The 21,188-nt window shown below is 49.6% G+C and overlaps 1 protein-coding gene across 1 annotated transcript; it reads left to right on the top strand.

Moving 5' to 3' along the window:
* The first annotated feature begins 1,482 nt into the window (after positions 1 to 1,482).
* On the top strand, positions 1,483 to 13,569 carry LOC118850380 (zona pellucida sperm-binding protein 3-like). The gene is made up of 9 exons (XM_036759773.1): positions 1,483 to 1,558; positions 2,847 to 3,043; positions 6,783 to 6,898; positions 7,486 to 7,577; positions 8,249 to 8,420; positions 9,624 to 9,732; positions 10,701 to 10,792; positions 11,619 to 11,716; positions 13,391 to 13,569. Exons 1-9 carry the CDS (start codon positions 1,483 to 1,485, stop codon positions 13,567 to 13,569), a joined length of 1,131 nt encoding a protein of 376 aa, XP_036615668.1.
* The last annotated feature ends 7,619 nt before the right edge of the window (positions 13,570 to 21,188 follow it).

Below are 21,188 nucleotides of genomic sequence, written 5' to 3'. Positions count from 1 at the left end.
TGGTCTAAAAGCCTCTGGTGTCACAAACATGTCATTCAAACCCATGTAAACTAGGCTTTCCCTTTAGGCAAGGAGGTCGTCAAGGAAACAAAGGCCAAACTCTTCAAGGGCACTTGGTTGAATAAGTGCTGAGAGCCCATCTTGAACGCCAATACACCTGCTGAGGGTTGGGCAGGGTTTATATGGGGGTAGAACAGATGGCCGAGGGCCCTGCCCAGAAATACCTCAACGGGTGCCTGCAAGTTCACCATTATCTGTGTGAAAATAGGATGTAAGCTGGAGAGCCTTTAGAACAGGCAGTGTCTGAGATACAAAGGTTAGGACCCAGGATGTCCCGGAGGAGAGACAAAGACTCCTAGCCTGCCATCCATGACCTTTTTTTTTTTTAACTCTTAACAATTCCAGGATAATTGCTTTTTTTGTCATCTTGTGCATTTTAAGTTTTATTATGAATATTATGCTTTTTAATTTTATTATAATCTCAAACCGTTGTTCTGAGAAGGAGTCCATTGGCTCCACCTGAGGGCCAAAGGGATCTGGGTCAGAACCCTGGGGGGATGAGCCCTGCAGAAGGCCAGCCAGGGAAGTGCCCTGGCTCCAGTGGGACAGCCCAGGTGTTGTGGGGTGCCCTCTGACTGAAGACAGGTTGGGGATGGGCAGGTGATGGGGAAAGTCTGAAAGGGACTTCTGCTAAGAGATCTGAGGAGCCCAGAAACTTCCAGAGAGGGGCCAGTGACCCATGGGCAGGCAGCCAGGGAGGGAAGCGGTCACCTTTTAGGTGCCGGGGTCTCAGTCCCTCACATGTTACAGGGAGAGAATATAGACTGGCAGGAATCAGAGGGACTGGGTGGTGCAGTGGGGTAGAGCCCAGGCTTGGAGTCAGTAAGACTCATCTCTCTGAGTTCAAATCTGGCCTCAGGCACTAGCTGTGTGACTGGGCAAGTCATTTAACCTTGTTTGTCTTTCTTCATCTGTAAAATGAGCTGGAGAAGGAAATGAAAACCCCCTCCAGTATCTTTGCCAAGAAAACCACAAGAGTCAGACAAGACTGAACGTCATCATCATGCCAGCCCTGACGCTCTATATTAATCACTTAGATTCATGTTACATTTTAGGTCTGACAAAACCTTGCAGATTCTCTCTGTCCTCTGATCTTTACAGCTGCCCCGATAGGGAGACAAACAGGGGTTGTTGTCCCTATTTTTCAGACAAGAAAACTGAGTCCTAGACAAAGGGAAATGACTCACCCAAGGTCACACCATGAATTATTGGATGAAATGGAACTGAAAGGAACCCAGTCACTTGAATCCCAGCCCCCTCCACTTTTGCCTCCAGCCCTGCCTCTGGCAGGGGGAGTAGCAGGTATGGGGAAGTTAGAAGAAGCCCTTGCCCGAGGAGGGGAATGACCCACACCTGGGCCTGAGGAGGGGTGGGGCAACAGGCTATAAAGTCTGGTGAGGGCTGGGGAGTTGTGATGTGGCCATGTTCCTCCTTCGGGCTGAAGGCAAGGCCTGGTGGCAGCTACTGATGGCCTTTTGCTGGTGTCTTAGGTTGGAGGGTGAGTGAATCTCCTTGGTTCTCCCTCCAAAGGCATGTATTTATATCTCTGTCTATTTTTATACCCTGTAGGTGCCTGGGGAAGCCCAAGAGAGCCCATGGGCACTGAGGGGCCTTCACCTGGGTCCGGGGGCCCTCTTTATACTGAGGAGGGCCTGGCCCAGGCCCTAGTGACGCAGGGGAAGGGGAGCCCTTCTCTTCCCAGTTTCCTCCTTTATTTCCTCCTTCATTTGCCCTCCCAGCTGGAGGAAAGCTCATCGAACGATGCTGAAATTGACACTTTCTGAGCTACCGAGGTTCTTAAGAGTCCAGGGTGTTTCAGGGAGGTGGGGAAGGAGCCTCTGGACACAGGCTGTCAAAACATAAACTGTCAAGACTGGCAGGACCCTTAGACCGTACAGGAGGTTCTCAGGTCAGAAGGGTAGGTTTTTAGGATACACAACTGAGAATCTCCCACTTGGGAAAACTATTAGAACACCAAAGGAAGGATGTTGGAGCTGGGAAGGTCCATGAAGGACCAAGGGTTTGGTGTTTGTTAAAAGGGTCGGCCAAGAGTCTCTGCAGCTTGCCCCAAAGTCATTCAGTAATGTGGATCTGGGGTTTTGGCCTGCCTGAGGGAGGGTCCTCTGCCTCGGAGAACTTGGAGTCCAAAGACTGAGAAGCCTTCCTGCTGGTTGGGTGGTGGTGGCGGGGTGGGATCCTGGAAAGATGGGACACGCACATGCACGTGTACACACAATAATGCAGAGGTCAGATGGCCCAACCCAATCGCTGAAGAGCAGATTGAGTTCTTAACCTGCACTCTGTGGATTCCAGGGAGTTTGTGAATCTGGATGGGAGAAAATCACCAGCTTTCTTTTCACTGACCTCACACCAAAATGGAGTGCTTTCTTCAATGATTTAAAGATGTGGTTCTCTAGACTGCCCAAAGGGGCTACCATACAAAAAAAGGTTGGGCCCCTGCTTTGGAGGAAGAGATTCACGTCCCTTCCTCTGGAGAGGGTGGTGGGAGGGATTGCCTTTCAAGAGCAGGTGGGCAAGGCTCTACTGAACCTCACAAGATCTATACCTGATGGAACAAGCACCAGGCCAGTGGGAGAGCCCAGGGTGGTGTCTCTGGCCTTGTGGGCAGGACTGGCCCCGCCTTGGGCTGGGTCCTATGGAAGCTGTCCCCTTGCCTCCTCACCCACTGCTCCAAGGGCACTTGGCTTCCCAGCCCACTGCTTGAGCTCTTCAGGACCATCCAAGGCAGCAGAGATTCCAAAGGCCTGATCTTTGTTTTCCCCAAGTCAGCGCCAGCTTTCTGGCTGATGATGCCCTCCTCCAGGAGTGTAACGGCCTGGACATCCTCTTGGCTGTGAAGAAGTTGCCCTCGCTGGATGACCGATACTTGCATCTGGGCAGCTGCGCCCCTTCCCGAGCCATCACCAGGCCTGGCTATGTCGTCTTTGCTGGCCCCTTGAAGGCTTGTGGCTTCTCCCAGCTGGTGAGCCTGGGCTGCTGGGCGTGGATGACCTGTTGGGTGGTAGGGTTTTTAGGGGGAGTTGAAGCAGCCAACCAAACCTGCCATCTACCCCAAAATGAGTCATGGTGGTGCTCTTGGCTGACCTCTCTCCTACCCAGAACCTTATCCACTGGGTCTATGGACTCCTTAAAAACTTAAGGTTTTGGTACCAAAACAGATAAGGGCAACAATTTCAACTTTTTAAAAAATTTAGTATTTTATTTTCCCGCAGTTACATGGAAAGACAATTATTAACATTTGTTTTTAAAACTGAGTTCCAAACTCTCTCCCCTCTGCCCCCTGTCCCATTGAGAAGGTGAGCAATTCAATATAGGTTATACATGTGTATTCATGCAAAACATTCATAAGTCATGTTGTAAAAGAAAACGCAGACAGAAATAACTCAAGAAAAATAAAGTGGGGGAAAAAGTATGCTCGATCTATATTTGGACCATCTGTTCTTTCTCTGGGGATGGAGAGCATTTTTCATCCTAAGTCCTGCAGAGCTGTCTTGGATGGTTGTATTTCTCAGAATAGCTTAGTCCTTCACAGCTGATCATCTGACAACATTGCTGTTTGTTTGTACACAGTACATTTCACTTTGCATCCTCAGCCCATGCAAGTCTTTCCAGGTTTTTCTGAGAGCATCCTGCTCATCATTTCTTACAGTACAAGAGTACTCCATCATCACATACCACAACTTGTTCAGCCATTTCCCTGTTGATGGGCATCCCCTCAGTTTCTAGTTCTTTACCCCAGAAACGAGCTGCTATAAATGTTTTTGTACATATAGGTCCTTTTCCTTTTGGGGATATAGACCTTGTGGTGGTATTGTCAAGTGCGGTAGTGGTAGGTCAAAGGGTGTGCATGGTTTTATAGCCTTTGGACATAGCTCCAAATTGCTCTACAGAATGGTTGAATCAGTTCACAACTCCACCAACAGTACATTAATGTCTCATTTTTCCTACATCTCCTCCAACATTTGTCATTTACCTTTTCTGCCCTGTTAGCCAATCTAATAGGTATGAGGTAGTACCTCAGGATTGTTCTAATTTGCATTACTCCAATCAATAGTGAGTTAGAGTATTTTTCCATATGGCCAGAGCTAGCTTTAATTACTTCATTGAAAATATCATATTTTGATCATTTATCTCTTGGGGAATGGCTCTTATTTTTATAAATTTGACTCAGTTCTCTATATATTTGAGAAATGAGGCCTTTATCAGAGAAACTTGCTCCAAAATTTTTTCACAGTTACTATTGCTAAATGTATTTCCCTCCATCCTATTCACACCCCACCCCCCATTTATTCTATTCTTTCCTTTCACCTTGTCCCTTCTCAAAAGTGTTTTGTTTCTGACTATTCCCACACCAATCTGCCCTTCTTTCTGTCATCTCCCTTCTCTTATCCTTCCACTCCTACTTTCCCCGCAGGGTAAGATAGATTTTATATCCAATTGAATGTGCATGTTATTCCCTCTTTGAGCCAATCCTGATGACTCACTCCCACTTACCCCTGCCCCCATCTTCCCCTCCACTGTAAAAGCTTTTTCTTGCCTCCTTTATGTGAGATAATTTACCCTATTTTACCTTCCCTTTTTCTTTCTCCCAGTGTATTCCTCTCACCCCTTAGTTTTATTTTCTAGATATCATCCCTTCATATTCAACTCACACCTGTGGGGGCCCTCCCCCACCCCGAGTGTGTGTGTATGTATATGTATGTGTGTGTGTATACATATATATATACGTATACACACACACATACATGTATACACTCCTAAGTACCCTAATAATGAGAAAGGTCTTATGAGTCATAAATATCATCTTCCTATATAGTAACGTAAAAAGTTTAAACTCATTAAGTCCCTTGTGATTTCCCTTTCCTATTTACCTTTTTATGTTTCTCTTGACTCTTGTATTTGAAAATCAGATTTTCTATTCAGCTCTGACTTTTTTCATCAAGAATGCTTGAAAGTCCTCTTTTTCATTGAATATCCATTTTTTTTCCCCTGAAGAATTATACTCAGTTTTGCTGGGTAGGTGATTCTTGGTTGTAAACCCAGCTCCTTTGGAGGGCAACAATTTCAGAGAAAGGTGAAATCAATGTGGGCCACAGTAGACATTCAGAATGTCATAGGTAGCTGGACGTCACTTTGTTTTCCTTGGACATAGCATCAGGAAGATCTGAGTTCAACCTTTTTTAAAGTCACTTTCGGTCATGTCTGACTCTCCTTGACCCCATTTGGGGTTTCCTTGGCCAAGATACTGGAGGGTTTTTTATCATTTCCTTCCCCAGATCATTTTACAGGTAAGGAAACTGAGGCAAACAGGGTGAAGTGACTTATCCAGGGTACAGAGGAAAAATATATGTACATAGATAAGGGAGAGAGAATACTAACCAGGAACATCAGTGAAAGCTTTATGGAGGAGGTAGCATTTAAGATGAGTTTTGAATAAATGAAGCTAGGGATTTCAAGGTATGGTGGTAAGGAAGGAGTATGTACCACACATGGAAGTAGAAAATGGAATATTGCATATAGGAAACAGCAGAGGCCAGCTTGGCTGGAATTTAGAGCATGTTGGATAAGAAGGAAGGCAACAGGCATTTATTAAGGGACTAAGTGCTGTTAGGAGGTGGAATATAAAATGTGGACAGGTGAGAGCCGGATGGTAAAAGATTTTAAAGGCCAGGCTGAGAAATGGGTGTTTTGTACTAGAAGTAATAGGGAGCCACTGGAAAATATGGATAATATGCTTATTTACACACACATATCTATATTTTGAGAGGAGTAGCATGATTAGACCTGAGATTTGAGGATAATCATTTTTGTGGAAGATGGACTGGAAAAGGAAGAGACCAAAGGGAGGGAGGCTGATTAGGAGGCTGCCCCAATAGTCCAGGTGAGAGGTGATGAGGGTCTGGATTAGGATGGTGCCATGTAAGTGAAGAGAAAGGAGTCAGAGATGGAAATGGCCAATTGGTTGGATCCAAGGGGTGAGTCAACGAGGGAAGAGCTGAGGATTAGACTGAGATCAAGAGCCTGAAGGACTAGGAGGGTGGAGATGCCTCCAACAGAAACCTAGGGTCTCCATTGGAGGCCAGTGCCATGGAGGCCACCGACCAGAAGAAAGAGGAATTTTTGGACTAGGCATGCCAATTGTTTTCAAGTGTTCAAAGGGCAGTCACAGGGAGGAGGGATAAGCTTTGTTTGTTACCAAAAGGCAGAACCAGGAGGGATGGGGTTGGGGGTAGCCTAGGAAGCTGTACAGAGTCAGATTGAGGCCTAATATCAAGAAAAACTTAATGAAACCTATCTAAAAGTTTCTTCTGAAGGCAGTGAATTCTGTATCGCTGGAGGTCTTTAAACTAGGCGTAGGAGGAAGATCTTCTAAGAAGGGATTCCTATCTAGGTCTAGGTTGGACTAGATAGGCTGAGGTCCCAAGTCAGATTTTGGGGTTCTATGAAGTCAAAGGCCCAGAATTGGGGGCACAATTTGGTTTCCCAATCCAGGATGAAGCTGCTTGTTTTTAAGAGGTTGTGTGTGTGTGTGTGTGTGTGTGTGTGTGTGATCATATCAAGTTGTCTTATCTTAGTTATGTTTGGCTGTGCTTGCCTCTCCTCTGAAGGAGGCCCCACAACCAAGGAATTTCCAGGAAGGTCTTGGGTGGGCTCCAGCACTGAGGAATTTGGAGAATAAGAGACCTGCCTGTCTCTTGCAGACTTCTGGGAGAATGGTAGAGTTCTTTGCTGACCTGGTCTACAGCCCCCCACCCTGGCTCTCAGCACAGCCCTACCTTGAGGCTTTCAGTCATAGAGTGAATTGTACCTACACTGGGTAAGTTGTCATGATATCCAGGGTGTTTGGGGCCGGGTAGGCTGAGCAAGAGTACAAGGAATAGATTAGATAGATGTACCCTTCGAGCCCCCTCTGGGAGGTGGCTGGCTAGGAGCCTGGGGATGGGGTGTAGAGTCTGAGTTTGAGATACTTCTTCCATTTTCCTGTTACATCCCAGCACTAACCTCCTCTGGGTTTTCTTCTGAAGTTGCAGATTTAAGAATTTGGGGGTTTAGAACTCCTAGTCCAACCTTTTCCCCCCTTATCTTATTTTATTAATTTTAGTTAGATTTGTCTAGGTCTGAAAGGAGTACATCAAAGTCTGTAGAGCAGGAAATAGATTCAGAGACAGGAATGACTTGCCCAAGTTTGTACTAATAGCAGACCTAGGATTTGAATCCAGGGTTCTTTCCTCAGACCCAGGCTGTTTCTAACACAATTAGGTATTCACCTAAGAGAACCCTAACACCTCAACCATTACCTCTATAACTGACCTTAGTTTGTAGGGAGGGATGAAGTCCAGTGGCTTTAACAACCTCTACATCCCTTCCCTTTTCCTAGCTTTAACTCTCTGCTTATCTTACAAGGCTAGAGGCCCCAACCCCTTCCCAGGTCTCTTCTGTGACTGGATCCTTGTCTGGCATGGGGCACCTGGACTTCTCAGTGAGACTCTGGCCTGGTGAGTCCTAACTGGGAGTGGAAGGGGAAGGGTTACCCTGGTCCAAATCTAGACGGGGTATGAAGAGCTAGGCTTCCTTTTCTAGGGGGGTGGCCGAGGTCTCACCACCTCCTCCAGGCACGTGTGAATATTTCTTACCTTAAAACAAAGGACCTTAGAACAGAGTATGTTGGTAGGGGGAGGTGCCATAATAATAATATTAATAGCCCATTAAGCCTTATAAAGCCCTTTACATGTTCGCTCACAAGAACCCTGGGAGGTAAATGCTATTATTATCATCCCCATTTTACAGCTGAAAAAACTGATTCTGGGAGACCTGAAGTGATTTTCTCAGGGTGGTACAGCTTGGCACTGTCTATGGAAAGATTTTAACTTGGGCCTTCCTGAATTCACTAAGTCCATGAGTCATCTAGTAGCCAAAGTTAGAGCTGGGAATGGCCTTGGAACAGAAGTTCAGAAGTGAAAGGGGCATCAGAGGCCATCTAGTTTAGGACCCTCATGAGGCAGATGGGGGAATCAGAAGCCCAGAAGAATTCCCTGTGTCCAAGGTCGCCGGTGAATTAGAGGCAGAGTCAGGGCTCCCACCTTCCTACAACCTGCCTCTGAATACAATTGAGGTTAGTTTATAACCAATTGAAATAATAGATCTTTTCCCTTTCTCCCTCTTCTAGGAAACTTGGGTAATTCCACCACCGTTACCCTGGGCTCTGAGCTCCAGGTTGAGTTCTCAGTCACCAGTGATTTCCAGCAGCCCCTGCAGCTCTACGTGGATACCTGTGTGGCCTACCCTGGACCAGCGCAGAACCAGCCCGGCTTGCGTTACAACGTTATTGAGAACTATGGGTGGGTGTCAGGGCCGGCTGTGTTAGGGGCTGGGAGGAAAGTGCTGATACAAAAATATGCAAATATTTGTTGATAGAAGAAAAAGATCTATGTCAGATAAATAATAAAATGATTAGCAAACACCAGGGTTAAAGCTGATAACTCAAACTGGAGTTTTGCAGATGGAGCAGGAACTAACCAGATAGCACCAGGGCTGTAGTTTATATCTGCTCTCTACGGCTAGTTGATGTGACTCGTTCTAAGGAACTATCAATCACAAAGCCAATAGAGAAAAAGTCTCTTGCCACAATACCACAGGTACTTTTCTGGAGCATAGGAGTGAGAAATGTGGAGGAGGGGCTATTGCCCATAATGCCCCTCCCCCAGTTTCATTTTGGTGTTCATTATTTCTTCTCTTGCTGATTGACCAAGGGGGTGGCCCCAGGGAGGCTGTTGACATGTAGGGAGACATGCTTGAGCAGGCTACGTATGGTTTGGGATCAGAGGTACAGATGCCCTGAAAAATCCAGAGGGACATGTCCAAGTCTGATTGTCCCAGGTATAAAGGTTGGCTGGAGGTTCTAAATCCCTATGGGCATCTGCATCCTAAAGACAGATTCTCCTAGAATGTCAGTAGAGGGCCGTAGAGATCACTTATCTTAATCCTCTTTTCACAGCAGGGGAAACTGAGACTCGGAAGGGAAGAAACTTGGCCAAGGTCATGAAGCCAGTTGGTAGCTGAGGCAGACTTTAAACCAGTGTCTCCTGGCTCCCCATCAGATCTTTCTTTCTAGATGGGCCTGTGGTAGAGAGGCTGGCGTTGGGAGAGCTTGTTTCTAGTCTGTCCATATACGTACATACATACGTGTGTGTTGTTCTTATGGCCAGAGGCTCTTATATGGCAGCCTGGGTGGGGCAGGGTAGGGAAGGCAGGTCCCTTGCACTTCTCCAGAGGGAGTTTGGGACTTTTCTCCTACCAGGAAACAGTATAGGTGTCTGAGGCAGGGTGAATTCTAATGATGCCTTCGGCCTTGGTTCAGAAGACTTGGGGTTAGGTCCAACTGTGCTGCGTGCCCTTAGAGTCACTTATCCATTCTGTTTTTCTTTCTCTCATCTTTAAAATGGGATGGTCCTTGTTCTGCCTCTCCCGGGCTTGCTGCCTTTTCCCTAAAGGACCCAATCGATGATGGGATGTCTTTTTTTCCTCTGCTTTCTTCTGTTTAGGTGTTTTGTGGACAGCAGGGAAGCCAGATCCCGGTTCCTGCCCCGGGCAGCCCCTGAGACTTTGCTGCTTTCCCTGCAGGCTTTCCGATTCACCGAGCTAGACTCAGATGTGAGTGAGGACTCTTCTTGGCCTGGAACTGGATGTTTTCCTGGGCTTTCTTCCCTAGGTGTGCAAGGGACCTGTTTCTTTTTTCTTAAAAACAAGTTTTATTTTTGCCTTTTTATTTTTATATTACTATTATCCTCATTTTACAACAGAGGAAACAGACAGACAGAGGTTAAGTGACCTGGCCAGGTTCATATAGCCAAGTAAGTGTCTGAGGTTGGATTTGAACTGTTTACTAACTCCAGACCCAGGATCTATCTACCGTGCCAACTAGGTACCTCTAAACAAGCATTAATTAGCACCTACTGTACATCAGGCACCAAATTAAGGTGCCTAGGGAGAAGGAGGCAAAAAAGGTATACAAATATGTTGTATGCACCATCTTGTTCCAGTTGTTCCCCACTTCTGAGAAGGAAGCATCTTTTATTTTTAGATTTTTGGTCGTCTTCATTATTTATTATTTAATTTTTATTATTAATTATTTAATTTAATAAGTAATTATCATATTTTGCAAGATTTTATTTTTATTATTTTCCAGTTACTCAGAATTGGCTTCTTTTTGGGAATCATTTCCTTTACAATGTTGTACCCATTGTGTCTCATTCTCTTGGTCTCTCTTATTTCCCTCTGGATTGGTTCATCCCAGTCCGGGGGCCTGAATCCGGTCTGAGGCCCCGGCTCTTACCCGCTCTGTGGCCAGGCTTCTCAAGAATATAGTTTTAAAGTATTTGAAGGAAATGCTAACTTTCACATGGAGCCAAGTGCCGACAGAGAAGTGACCTTGTCTGCCATCGGGGTTCACCAAACTCCCCCTGCCGCAAATCTAGTCATGGCCCCCTTGGGGAGCGCCCTCCCCACTGGTAACAGGACTGAGCTTACATACTTGGGCCCCTCTGAATGTGGGGTGCTAGGTACAGCTGGGCCCCCCTGGGCCTGGCCCTCCCCCCCTCAGGCCTGGTTCTGTCCTGTAGGTCCATCTTCATTGCCACCTGCTGGTAGGGGACCCCAAAGTCCCCTCTGACAGCATGAAGAAGGCCTGTTCCTTCGACAGAGAAACAAACAGGTAGGTGTCACTTTGAGGCTGGGGCCCGAATTAGATCCTGTGGGACCAAGAAACAAGCAGTCCCTGCTTTGGGCAAAGCTAGCCTTGCTAGGGAGAAGGGATCCTCTGCTGCAAGTCAGGTGACTTAGAGGCTAGAGTTCTGGTCTGGCTCTTAGGAAGACATGGGTTCAAACCCTGTCTTGGCTGCTTGGTAACAGTGTGACCTAGGACAAATGGCTCTGGTCACCGGACCTTACTGTCAAATGAGGGGGGTTGGGTCGAATGGCCTCCAAGTTCCTTTCCAGCTCTGACTGTGACTCTGTGAGAGGCCTGGTGATTCTTAGGGCTCTGTAGGATCTACGTGAATAAAACCGGGTCTGTTTTGGCCATGAGGCCACCATTTGGTGGTGCCACGGGCTTTGGAGAACTTTCTTCTCTGGGTCTTCGGTAGCTCATTGTGGAGGCAGGTGCCCTGGTGGCCTCTGTCCAGGGACTTGTCAGGTGGTTGCTCATGAAGGAGAGTGATGATCCCAAAGCAGCAAGCCAAAGGGTTCTGCTATAACTTTGGGGAGACTGGGAGCTATCAGAGCTTCATGAGCAGGGGAGTGACCTAGTCAGATGTGTGCTTTAGGGGAATCATAGCTTGGTCCTTTGGGGGCGATGAGAGTATGGAGCCTTTGATGTGGATTGATTCGTGGTCTATTTCTGTTGGGTTGGGTCAGCTGGGTGGGGGGCTGACCATATAGAGGGCAGGACACCAGGGGGCAGGGAGCAGAATTTGGGTATCCTGAGGCCTAGCCTAGGCTGCTTCCTCTGTTCCTTACTGTGCCCCCACCCATGGCTGCAGGTGGGTGCTTCTGGATGACCCCTCGATGAGCAGCATATGCCACTGCTGTGAGACCCGCTGCCTGCCCAACCAGCCCCTGCATAGGAGGGATCTGGCAGGTAGGAGCTGGCTCTGCCCAGCCACCCCTTGGCCTTGTGGGCAGGGAGAGTTTAGGGTTAGAGGGAGGGGATGGGGCAGATGCACTGAAGTGGGAAGGGGCTGTCCATTGGGAGCTGAGGATGATGGGAGGGGGGGTGGCCTCTGCCTTTCAGGGTCTGGGGAGCCCTCTGAAGTTACTCACATACAAAGCAATCCAGCGGTCACAAAGGAAGACTCCTCCCAGCTCTCAGCTCCTCTTCTGCTCCTGAAAGACAAGAGCAACAAAAGTAAGTGATGGGGCGAAGGTTATGGACCCCTGTGGAAAATCTGGGCCAGCCATCCACTTAGCATCCTGGCTTTAAGCTGGGCTGGAAGGGACGCAAGAGACCATTGCATCCAAAACTCATTTTTACAGGAGACTGAGTTCTAGAGAGGGGCAGTGACAACCATGGGTCATATATAGTTGTCTGACGCAGGATTTGAACCCAGATCTTCTTGCCTCCCAGTCTAGTGCCCTAAGTGTATAGGTGCCTTCTTGCCCTGCTTGGCTCTCTCTGGTCTTCTAGGGAGAACTGTAGAATCTCTGAGATAGAAAAGGGAACTTAACGCTCGTCCAGTCCTTGTTTCAGAAGGGGAAACTGAGTCCCAGAAGGGGAAACTGCCTCAGAGTCAAAGGGCCGGGTCTTATGACTAAGTCCTGTTCTCTGAGGGCCTCTAGCCCAAGCACTGTACAAAAGGAACCCCCGCTAGAAAGTTCCCAGTGAGGGGTCATCCTGCCATCTCTGACATTCAGAGAGGGTGTGGGGAGGAGGACGGAGCTCACCACCCCCAGAAGCAGCCAGTTTCATACTTTGTAAAGCTCTTAGCACAGTGCCTGGCACATAGTAGGTGTTTAATAAATACTTATTTCTTCCTTCCTTCCCCCATGATTATTAGGAAGTTTTTCCCCTTACATCAAGCTGAAATCTGCCTCCATACCCTTCATTATTCCTGGTTCTGTGCTCTGGGTTCCCTCCTCCATATGACAGCCCTTCCCTTGAAGCCAACTGTCAGATTCCTGTCCCTGTCCTCCCTTTTCCCTCCTCCAGGTTCAATATTCCCAGCCCCTTCTCCCAATGATCATTTGGTCCAGGCTCCAGGCCTTTCCCATCCTCACTACCCTCCTCTGGGCCCTCTCCAGCTTCTCTTGGGCCATGGCCCTCAGAACTGAGCCCAACGCGCCCCAGGAGGTCTGACCAAGCACTTTGGCCTCCCTGTTTCAGAGGCCAGGCCCCTCTGAAAAGGCCTCGAGGTACTTTTGCATCAAGGATGCCCAGAGCTGCAAGCCTCCATATCTCTGAAGCCTCAATTGTTCCTTGCTTCCTCCGAGGCAGGGCTGAAGCTGGTTCAGGGTCAGCCATCAAGGCCTGAGCAGAACTAGAGGCCCAATCCCAGCTGGCCTCAGGCATCTCCTGCTTTGGTTAAAGTCTCTGACTGTGGCTGTCTCTGTGCCTGGGCTCTGCCAAATACCTGCTCTCTGACCTGGCCCAGCGGGTGGCCTTCTCTGGGCCTCACTCATCATCTGTGAGGGGGGCGATAATTCCTGCATTTCTGCCCAAGGTTATGATTAAATGAAGGCATAGACATCAGCAGTCTTATTTCTGACCCTCAGGGCTCATCTCTGCTTTTTCTGCTCCCACCCCACCTCCTTCCAGGAGGGCCCCTAGACCTCCTGCTGCTGATCCTGGGCTCACTGCTTTTGACGGTGATGTTGCTTGCCATCCTGGCCACAGCCTTCTGTTTCCGCACCAGAGTTCAGCAAAAGTCTCAGACCTGGGCCCGCTGGGCATCTCCCACGGGGAACTCTGCATCCTCTGCCCCGCAGAATGCCTGATGGAGAACTTCTCAATAAAAGCCTAGCATGGTATGCCTGACTCCCTGTCTTTTCCACCCCTGGGATGGGGGAGACAGGCTTTCTAGGGTCATAGCCTTAGAGGCCATCGAGTCATTTTAGAGATGAGGAAACTGAGGTCCAGAGAAGGGGAAAAGGGGAGTAGTTGTCCAAGATGACACAGATAGGGAGCATCTAAGGCTCCGAGAGCTACATGGCCTTTAAGTGTCAGAGGTAGGATTGGTCCCTGGGTCTCTCTCCTCACTGTGCCCTGAACAGAGGAAAACCAGGCAGATGTCTAGAGGGCCCTCATCAAAACCTCTATTAGGATGTGGGTTAAGGAATTGTCTCTAGAAGGCTCTTGCCAAAGCTGGGAAGGGCAGCATGTTGTATGACTTTTAGGTTAGAGGCAAAAAGGGCTGGGTTTGGGCAGGAGGGACCTGAGTTCAAATCCTTCCCAGAGAACTAGCTGTGTGATCAAGGGCGAATCAGCCTGTAGGCCATGATGTCAACAGAATGGGCTTCAAGCCATCAGACCTTGTAGTTATTGGGGGTTCCACAGTACGTAGAATGCAAGGTCTGGAATCAGGAAGATCCGAGTTCAAATTCAGCCTCAGATACTTACTAGCTGTAACCTGGGCAAGTCACCTGACCACTGTCTGACTGTTTCATCAGCTGTAAAGTGGGGTTAAAAATAGCACCTGAACCTCCTAGGGTTTTTGTGAGGATCGAATGAGGTGATAATGGTAAAGCACCCTGTAAGCATTAGCTGTTACTATTCCAGCCACCTGGGCCCAGGCAGGCACAGGGACCAGGCCCCATCCGGAGAGTTCTGGACTTCTCACATAGCATTTAGCATCCCTTATTTCATGTGGAGGGAGAGGCGGCCTCGACCATGCGCTGTGGTCACTTCTGGGCCCCAAGGCAACTCTCTAAGGGCTGTCAGTTTCTTTCATTTTTAAAAAAAACTGAATTTCATTTTTTTCAGTGAGCAAAAATGGATTTTTCTCTCTTCTCCTCCAGCCCTGCCCCTCCCCCATTGTGGGGAGGGAGAGAAACCCTTGTACCAGTAAGTGTAATTAAAGGGAACAAGGGCCAGCAATGCCCTTGGCCAGAATCATGGCCCCAGAAGTCCATCCCCCTCCTGCAGAAGGTGCGCAGCTGTGGCAGCCTCCTTAAGCAGCCATTGTGTTTTTCAGAGTTGCTGATCCTAACAATACTGTTGTATGGCCGGCATGATCACTTAAGCATCTACTGTGTGCCATGCCCTGAGCTCTAAGCACTGGGGCTCCAAAGAAAGGCAGGATATAGTCCCTACCCTCAAGGAGCTTCCAGTCTAATGGCAGAGACCAGGCCCACAACTGGGGACAGACAGGAGAATATGGGGCTTCCTGACAGGGAAGGCAGGAGCTTTAAGGGCCCCAGCTCTAAGTGGGGTGGGGGGGGGGAGTAGAACAGGGGCTTCAGGGAGCTGACCAGGTGCTGATGGGCCTTGCCACAGGAGGCTTCTCCTTAGGGCTCCCAGGCCAGTGAAGTCCCAGGGCGGCCAATCTCCCTTAGAACAAGGACCCCTGGGCCTCTGGGCTCACTCCCCATTCTTCTGCTCCAAAACTGTCCCGGGTTCTGCTTTCTCAACCTGGCCAAGGTAAGGCTGACCCAGCAGTCTGCCCAGGGCCCACCAAGGGGAGGATGCCTTGGGTTTCAGCTCTCATCCCTGATCTGTGACCCTGTTCCTCCATTCTTGCCCTGCCCTACCCTGGGCCCTCTGGGAAGGAGCAGTCACTCATGTCTGTGTGCTTGAAGGTCCACAAAGGGCTGTCCTCATAACAGCCTCTTAGTGGAGCTGCCCTGGAAATGGCCCCATTTCTCAGAAGGGTAAGCTGAGGCACAGAAGTGGGCCTTCTCCAAACTGGTCCAGAGCTCCTTCCACTCTTGGTGCAGGCTGTCCAGCTGCTGGAGCAGCACCCTCTGCTTGGCCTGCAGGGACTGAGGAGGACAGAGGGAGGGTGCCCAGCTGGCATGCTCTTGGCCAAGGCAGGTCCAGCTTCCTCAGCTCATTTGAAGCCCAGAGGGAAGAGGGCACTTAGGAGCAGGGCCCAGATAGGAAAGAGAATTTGTGGGTGAAGTTGGGGCCCAGCCCCCAGGATGGACAGCTTGGGCAGCCATTTTCCAGCCTGCAGAGCCCCCTCAGGCTCAGAGGAGATGGGTCAAAGCCTGGCTGAAGCAGACTGGCCAGGCCCACTCACCAGGCTGTGCCTTGCTAGGCTCTGAATCAGAGCAGCCCCCTTCAGCCAGGTCCCCAAACCCCTGGCCTCATCCCTCAAGTCTTCTCATTGGCCCCAATGTTCCTACCAGCTCAGTCCAGCCCCATCACTGACCCTGTCCCGGACCAGGAGCTGAGAACTCTCAGGCTGCATCCTCTGGCCTTTCCTTGGGCCCCAGGCCCCTTTGTTCACCCCTCTTTCCTTCCAGCAGTCCCAGTTTTTCCCTCTATTTAGCAGTATTTTATTTTTTTCCAATTACACATAAAGACAGTTTTCAACGTTCACTTTTATAAGATTTTGAGTTCTACAATGTCTCCCCTTGCCCCCAAGACAGCATGGAATCTGATATAGGCCGTACCCGTACCCTCAAACACTTCCACATTAGTTGTGTTGTGAAAGGAGAATCAGAACAAAAGGGGAAAACCACGAGAAAGGGACAAAAAAACCAAGAAAATAGGTATGCTTTGATCTGCATTCAGACTCCATAGTTCTTTCTCCGGATGTACAGGGCATTGTCCATCACGAATCTTTTGGAGTTGTCTTAGGTCATCTTACTAGCAGCCCCAGCTCTAACACTGTCCCTGGGCACCCCTCCCTTCCCAGGCATCCCAGACCCCTCACTATCTCTCACCACGCCCATCCAAGCTGTTGCCAAGGTCAGTTGAGTTCACCTGGGCAGCATCTCTTGTAGATTTCACCTCTGCTTCATCCCTCTTCTTGGTGCCCTTCTCTCCTCTGACCTGCCCCCACTCCAGTGCAGACCCTCTGCTGGGGGGTGGGTCTGCTGCTTCAAGTCTCCCCACTCCAGGACCTTCAGCCATTCAAGTGATTTTTCTGAGGTCACCCTCTTCCTCAATAAACACCAGAGGCCCCCTACCACGTACAAAATCCTCTGTTTGATGTTTTAAAGCCCTTCCTAACCTGGCCTCAGAACAGGGGATGTCAGGGCTGGGAGGGGCCTCAGAGCAGGGATCTAGAGGAATAGGAGCTATTGTACCATGGTCCAAAAACCCTCCTAACTTACAGATGGGGAAACTGAGGCTCAGGGAGGGGAGTGAGTCCCCCAGCGTCAAACAAAATTACTGGTGGAGCTGGGACTTCTGCCTCTGCATTAATCAGTCGATGAGCATTTACGCCTACTCCATACCAGGCCAAATGGGGACACATGCAAAACTCCCGAAACAGTCCCTGCCTTCAAGAGGTTTACATTCTACAGGCAGAGATGAGACCACACGCGTATACGGGCAGATACAAAGTCAGCAGATGGGGTCCTTGTGGGGGGCCCGGGCCCCACCCCCCATCCCGCTCTTCCCGAAGATCGCAGGGCTTTCTGTACCAGCATCCCTGCCTCCATTTCACAGAGGAGGAAAACTGAGTCTCAGGGACATATGGGTAGAGCCAGACTTGAACCTAGGTGTTTTGACATCCTTGGGCCACTAGGTGGCGCCATAGTGCACAGAACGCTGGTCCCGGAGTCAGGAAGATTCATTTTCCTGAGTTCAATCCAGCCTCAGACACTTCCTAGCTGAGGGACCCTAGGCAAGTCACTTCACCCTGCTTGCCTCAGTTTCCTCATCTGTAAAATGAGCTGGAGAAGGAAATGGCAAACCACTCCTGCATCTCTGCCAAGAAAACCCCAAATGGGGTCACGGAGAGTTGGACGATACTGAACGCGATGGCCTCATCCCTTAATGACAGGGGGTAGAAAACGAGAGGACATTGGGGGAAGGGGGCAGAGGAGCAAGATGGGGGGGTCATCCGATAAATATGACAGAGGCTTGTCCCTTTCTCCCTCTGCTGTCACAATCTCTCGGGTCTCCATCACTGGCCTGTCAGCTCACTGTATGACATTGGCCCCCTGCTTTACTCTTGGATAAGCCTTGCTTTTCCTCATCTGTAACTCCAGGGTCTCAGGCCCTTTCCAGCTCTAAGTCTGGGGTCCTACAGGAGCGGGGGCTGGGCCTTTGAAGGCCCCTCCCAGCTCTGCCATTCCATCCTAGAATGTGTTACCAGGGGACCCGAAGCCTTGGCCCAGGTACTGGCCCAGAGCTCCGAAGGCCCTTGATGTCTCTCTCCATGTGCTCTGTCTTCTCAGCCTCTTGGCATGGGGGGGGGGCGCCTTCAAAGCCTGCTGGCTTTACTCTTCTGTCCTTTGCAGTGGGTATGACTCAAAGGAAGGGGAATCCACTGACCTTCTCCCTGAGGGGCTGGACGGTGCAGTGGCTGGAGGGGGGGCGGCGCGTTGCACTGACTCGGGAGTGCTACCATTGTGTGTGCGTGTGTGTGTGCCCATGATCAGTCAGTCCCTAAGGATTGGGGGTACAAAGAAAGGCAGAAATCCACCCTGCCTTCAAAGAGCTCACATTCCAACAGGGGAGGCAATGTTCAAATAACTAAAAAAATACGAGATATATAAAGTGTAGCTGGCAAGGAAGTGTGGAGGGGAGGGCCTGCGCTGGGAAAGACCAAGGAAGGCTTCTTGCAGAAGGTGGAATCTTAGCTGAGACTTGAAGGAAGTCGGGGGTGGAGGACATCGATGGGTCTGAGGGCACCGACAATGACAAAGAGCCTTGAACACATTGGGGATGTATAGCCGGCAGGTGGGAAGACTCAAGGGGCATATGAGAGCTGTCTCCACGTGTTTGAAGGCTATCAAGTGGAGAAGAGATTGGGTTTGTCCTGCCCCCTGAGGCCAAGCAGAACCAGAGCAATGGCGTGAGACGCAAAGAAGCTCACATCAGAGGGAAGCTTCCTAAGGAGGAGGTCTTTGGGCAATGGAATGAGCTGCCTCAAGGGGTAAAGGCGCCCTGATAACCATTAATGGGCATCTCATGTTTAAGCACCAGTTGGATGGGGGGATACTGAGGAAGGCCCCTTCCAACTCGGAGAGTCTCTGCTAAATATCTCTAATTCCTCTGATTTATCCTCCTATGCCATGGGTTCAAGGCTCTTTGACATGCTGGTGGTGTTCCTGGGGACCGTCTCTATCTAGTCCTTCCTAAACTGTGATGCCCAGGACTGACCATAGAATTCCAGATTGGGCTAACCAGGGTGGAGGGCAGGATGACTCCCACCTCCTTATTCTTGGAGGCTCTTCCTCTCTTTGCAGCTCAAGATCTAATCAGCTCTCTTGGCTGTCCCATTATGCTGTTGACTGACCTTGCAGTCCACTCACACCCCCAGATCTTCTTTAGACAAACTAATGTTTAACCATACCTCCACCATCTTGTACTTGTGAAGTCTACTCCATCCTTCCTCAGCCCCTTCTCACCTATCCTATGTGATTCAGTGCAATACAAGGTATCTAGATATTGGGGTGGGGAGAGGAAGAGTGCTTTTAGAACCTGATTCATATTTTTGGTAGGTACATAGGTGCCTGGGGCCTAGAGAGGAGGAAGCTGGAGGTGACTGGGTAGGGAACAGAGGCATCTGGGCCAGAGGTGCCATGTTTAATTGCTAGTTTTCTGGAAAAAAATGGTTAACATTTTCTCTATTACTCCCTTAAATCAACAAACAATGCCCTGATTCTTAGTGTGTACCGATTTCTAAGGCTGAAAAGGCTCATGCCGAAAATGTAATGATTGGCTCTGCCAAGCCTGCACAACTGGCTCCAGCCCACCCTTGTATGAGGCCAATCTGTATTTGGTGGCTCACTGGCTGGAAGTTCTCTGGATTTCCTCTCTGAACCTCAACCTTCCTATCTGTTAAGTGGGCATGACCTAAGAACGTGAGTCATCAGCGTGACTATCCCTTGGTTTTTCACTACAGTTTCTAGGTGAAGGCAGAGCACAGGTGCTCCTAGTTAGACCCTTGGTGGTGCAGAAGGTTTGAAGGTAAGCCTGCAGGTGGTGGGGACACAGCGGGAGCGCACAGTTCTGCCCAGGTTCTGCCTCTCTCTTCGGGCCTTGTTCTCTGGGGCCTGAGCCGGCCCATTCTGCTCTCTCTCTCCTCCCTACACAGGACACTGTGTATCCCTGCATGAATCGACAGTGTCCTGTGTCTGACACTCACCAGCTGGGTGACCCTGGGCAAATAACCTGACTTGTCTGAGCTACAGCTTCCTCATTTATAAAAGAGCCCCTCTCTGAGTCTCAGTTTGCTCATCTGTGAAATGGGGTGAGAACATCACCAGCTTCCCAGGCTGATTGCAAGGTTCCAATGAAATGATCCATGCAGGACACTAGACAAGTATGAGCTCTTATGGTCATTATGGGCAATGCGTCTGAGTCAATGGAACCCAGCATTCCTCTTGGTCATGACTTGGGGAAGCAATGGGTCCTACTGGAAGGAGCACTGAGTGTGGAGTCAAAGGACCTGGGTTTGAGTCCTGCCACTTGCTCCTTGTGTTTCCTTGGGCCAATCACTCTCCTTCTGTGGCCTCAGTTTTCTTATCTACAAAATGGAAGGGCTGGACCAAAGGGCTTGTGAGGTTCCTTCTGGCTCTAAGATACCGATGTGGTATCTTAGTCATTTCCCTTCTCTGGGCCTCAGTTTCCAGCCTCTGAGGGCCCTTCTGGCTCTAGATACAGTTTTGTGACTTCCTGGCTAAGGATAGTCAGAAGAAGTGGGTATATCACCCCCGCTCCCTCCCGGTCACTTTTGGAGTGGGTCACCCAGGGGAGTCACCGGGCCTTTCTTCTCTGCAGCAGAATTTGGGGAAAGCAACATCTCCCAAATGGCTCTGCTTGTAAGACCCGGGGTCAGAGCGTGAAGGAAAGTGTGAAATCGGGGAGGGGCCTAGAAAGGAAACAGCCATGCCATTGCCATCGGCACACACCGGGTACTTTATTGGTCCACATCCCCTGCTGGAAGGGCTCCTCAGCCACAACTTCTGGGCTCAGGGGGCTCCCTTCAGCTTCTCTCCCTCCTCCCCTCTCCTCCCACCCCTTTCCTTCTCACACTTGTTTTACTTTGTTATCAAAATCCTTGAACACATTAATCATCCCTTTACTGCTTCACCTGCACAGCTAACTCTCACTGTTTGTATACAGAGAAAGGGGCTGGGGGACCTTGAGCAAGTCCTTTCCCCTTCTCACCTCAGTTTCCCCCTCTGTAAAAAAGGCTGCTGGTGGAGAGTCCCTCCCAGCTTCCAATCTATTTTCTAAAGACTCATCCCACCTCTGACATTCCATGTTCTACCCCGGCCCCCCAGCTCTGACACACTCTGTCTAAAGTTCCTACCAGCTCTAATGATCTGTGACCCAGATGTTTCTACAGAGCCCCATGCCATTGACCTCCCTTAGTATCGCTAAGTCACTAGAGGGTGGAGGTGAGATTGGGGGGGGGTGGGGGGGGATAATTAAGGCTGGGGTGCCCAGGAATCTCTTTTCCCACCATTGTGTAACCAATTCACAATAT

The sequence above is a fragment of the Trichosurus vulpecula genome, chromosome 1 (genome assembly GCF_011100635.1).
Source record: "Trichosurus vulpecula isolate mTriVul1 chromosome 1, mTriVul1.pri, whole genome shotgun sequence".
NCBI classification, from domain to species: domain Eukaryota; kingdom Metazoa; phylum Chordata; class Mammalia; order Diprotodontia; family Phalangeridae; genus Trichosurus; species Trichosurus vulpecula.
Note: the sequence above shows the minus strand (reverse complement) of the source record. Positions and strands in the feature narration are given on the sequence as shown.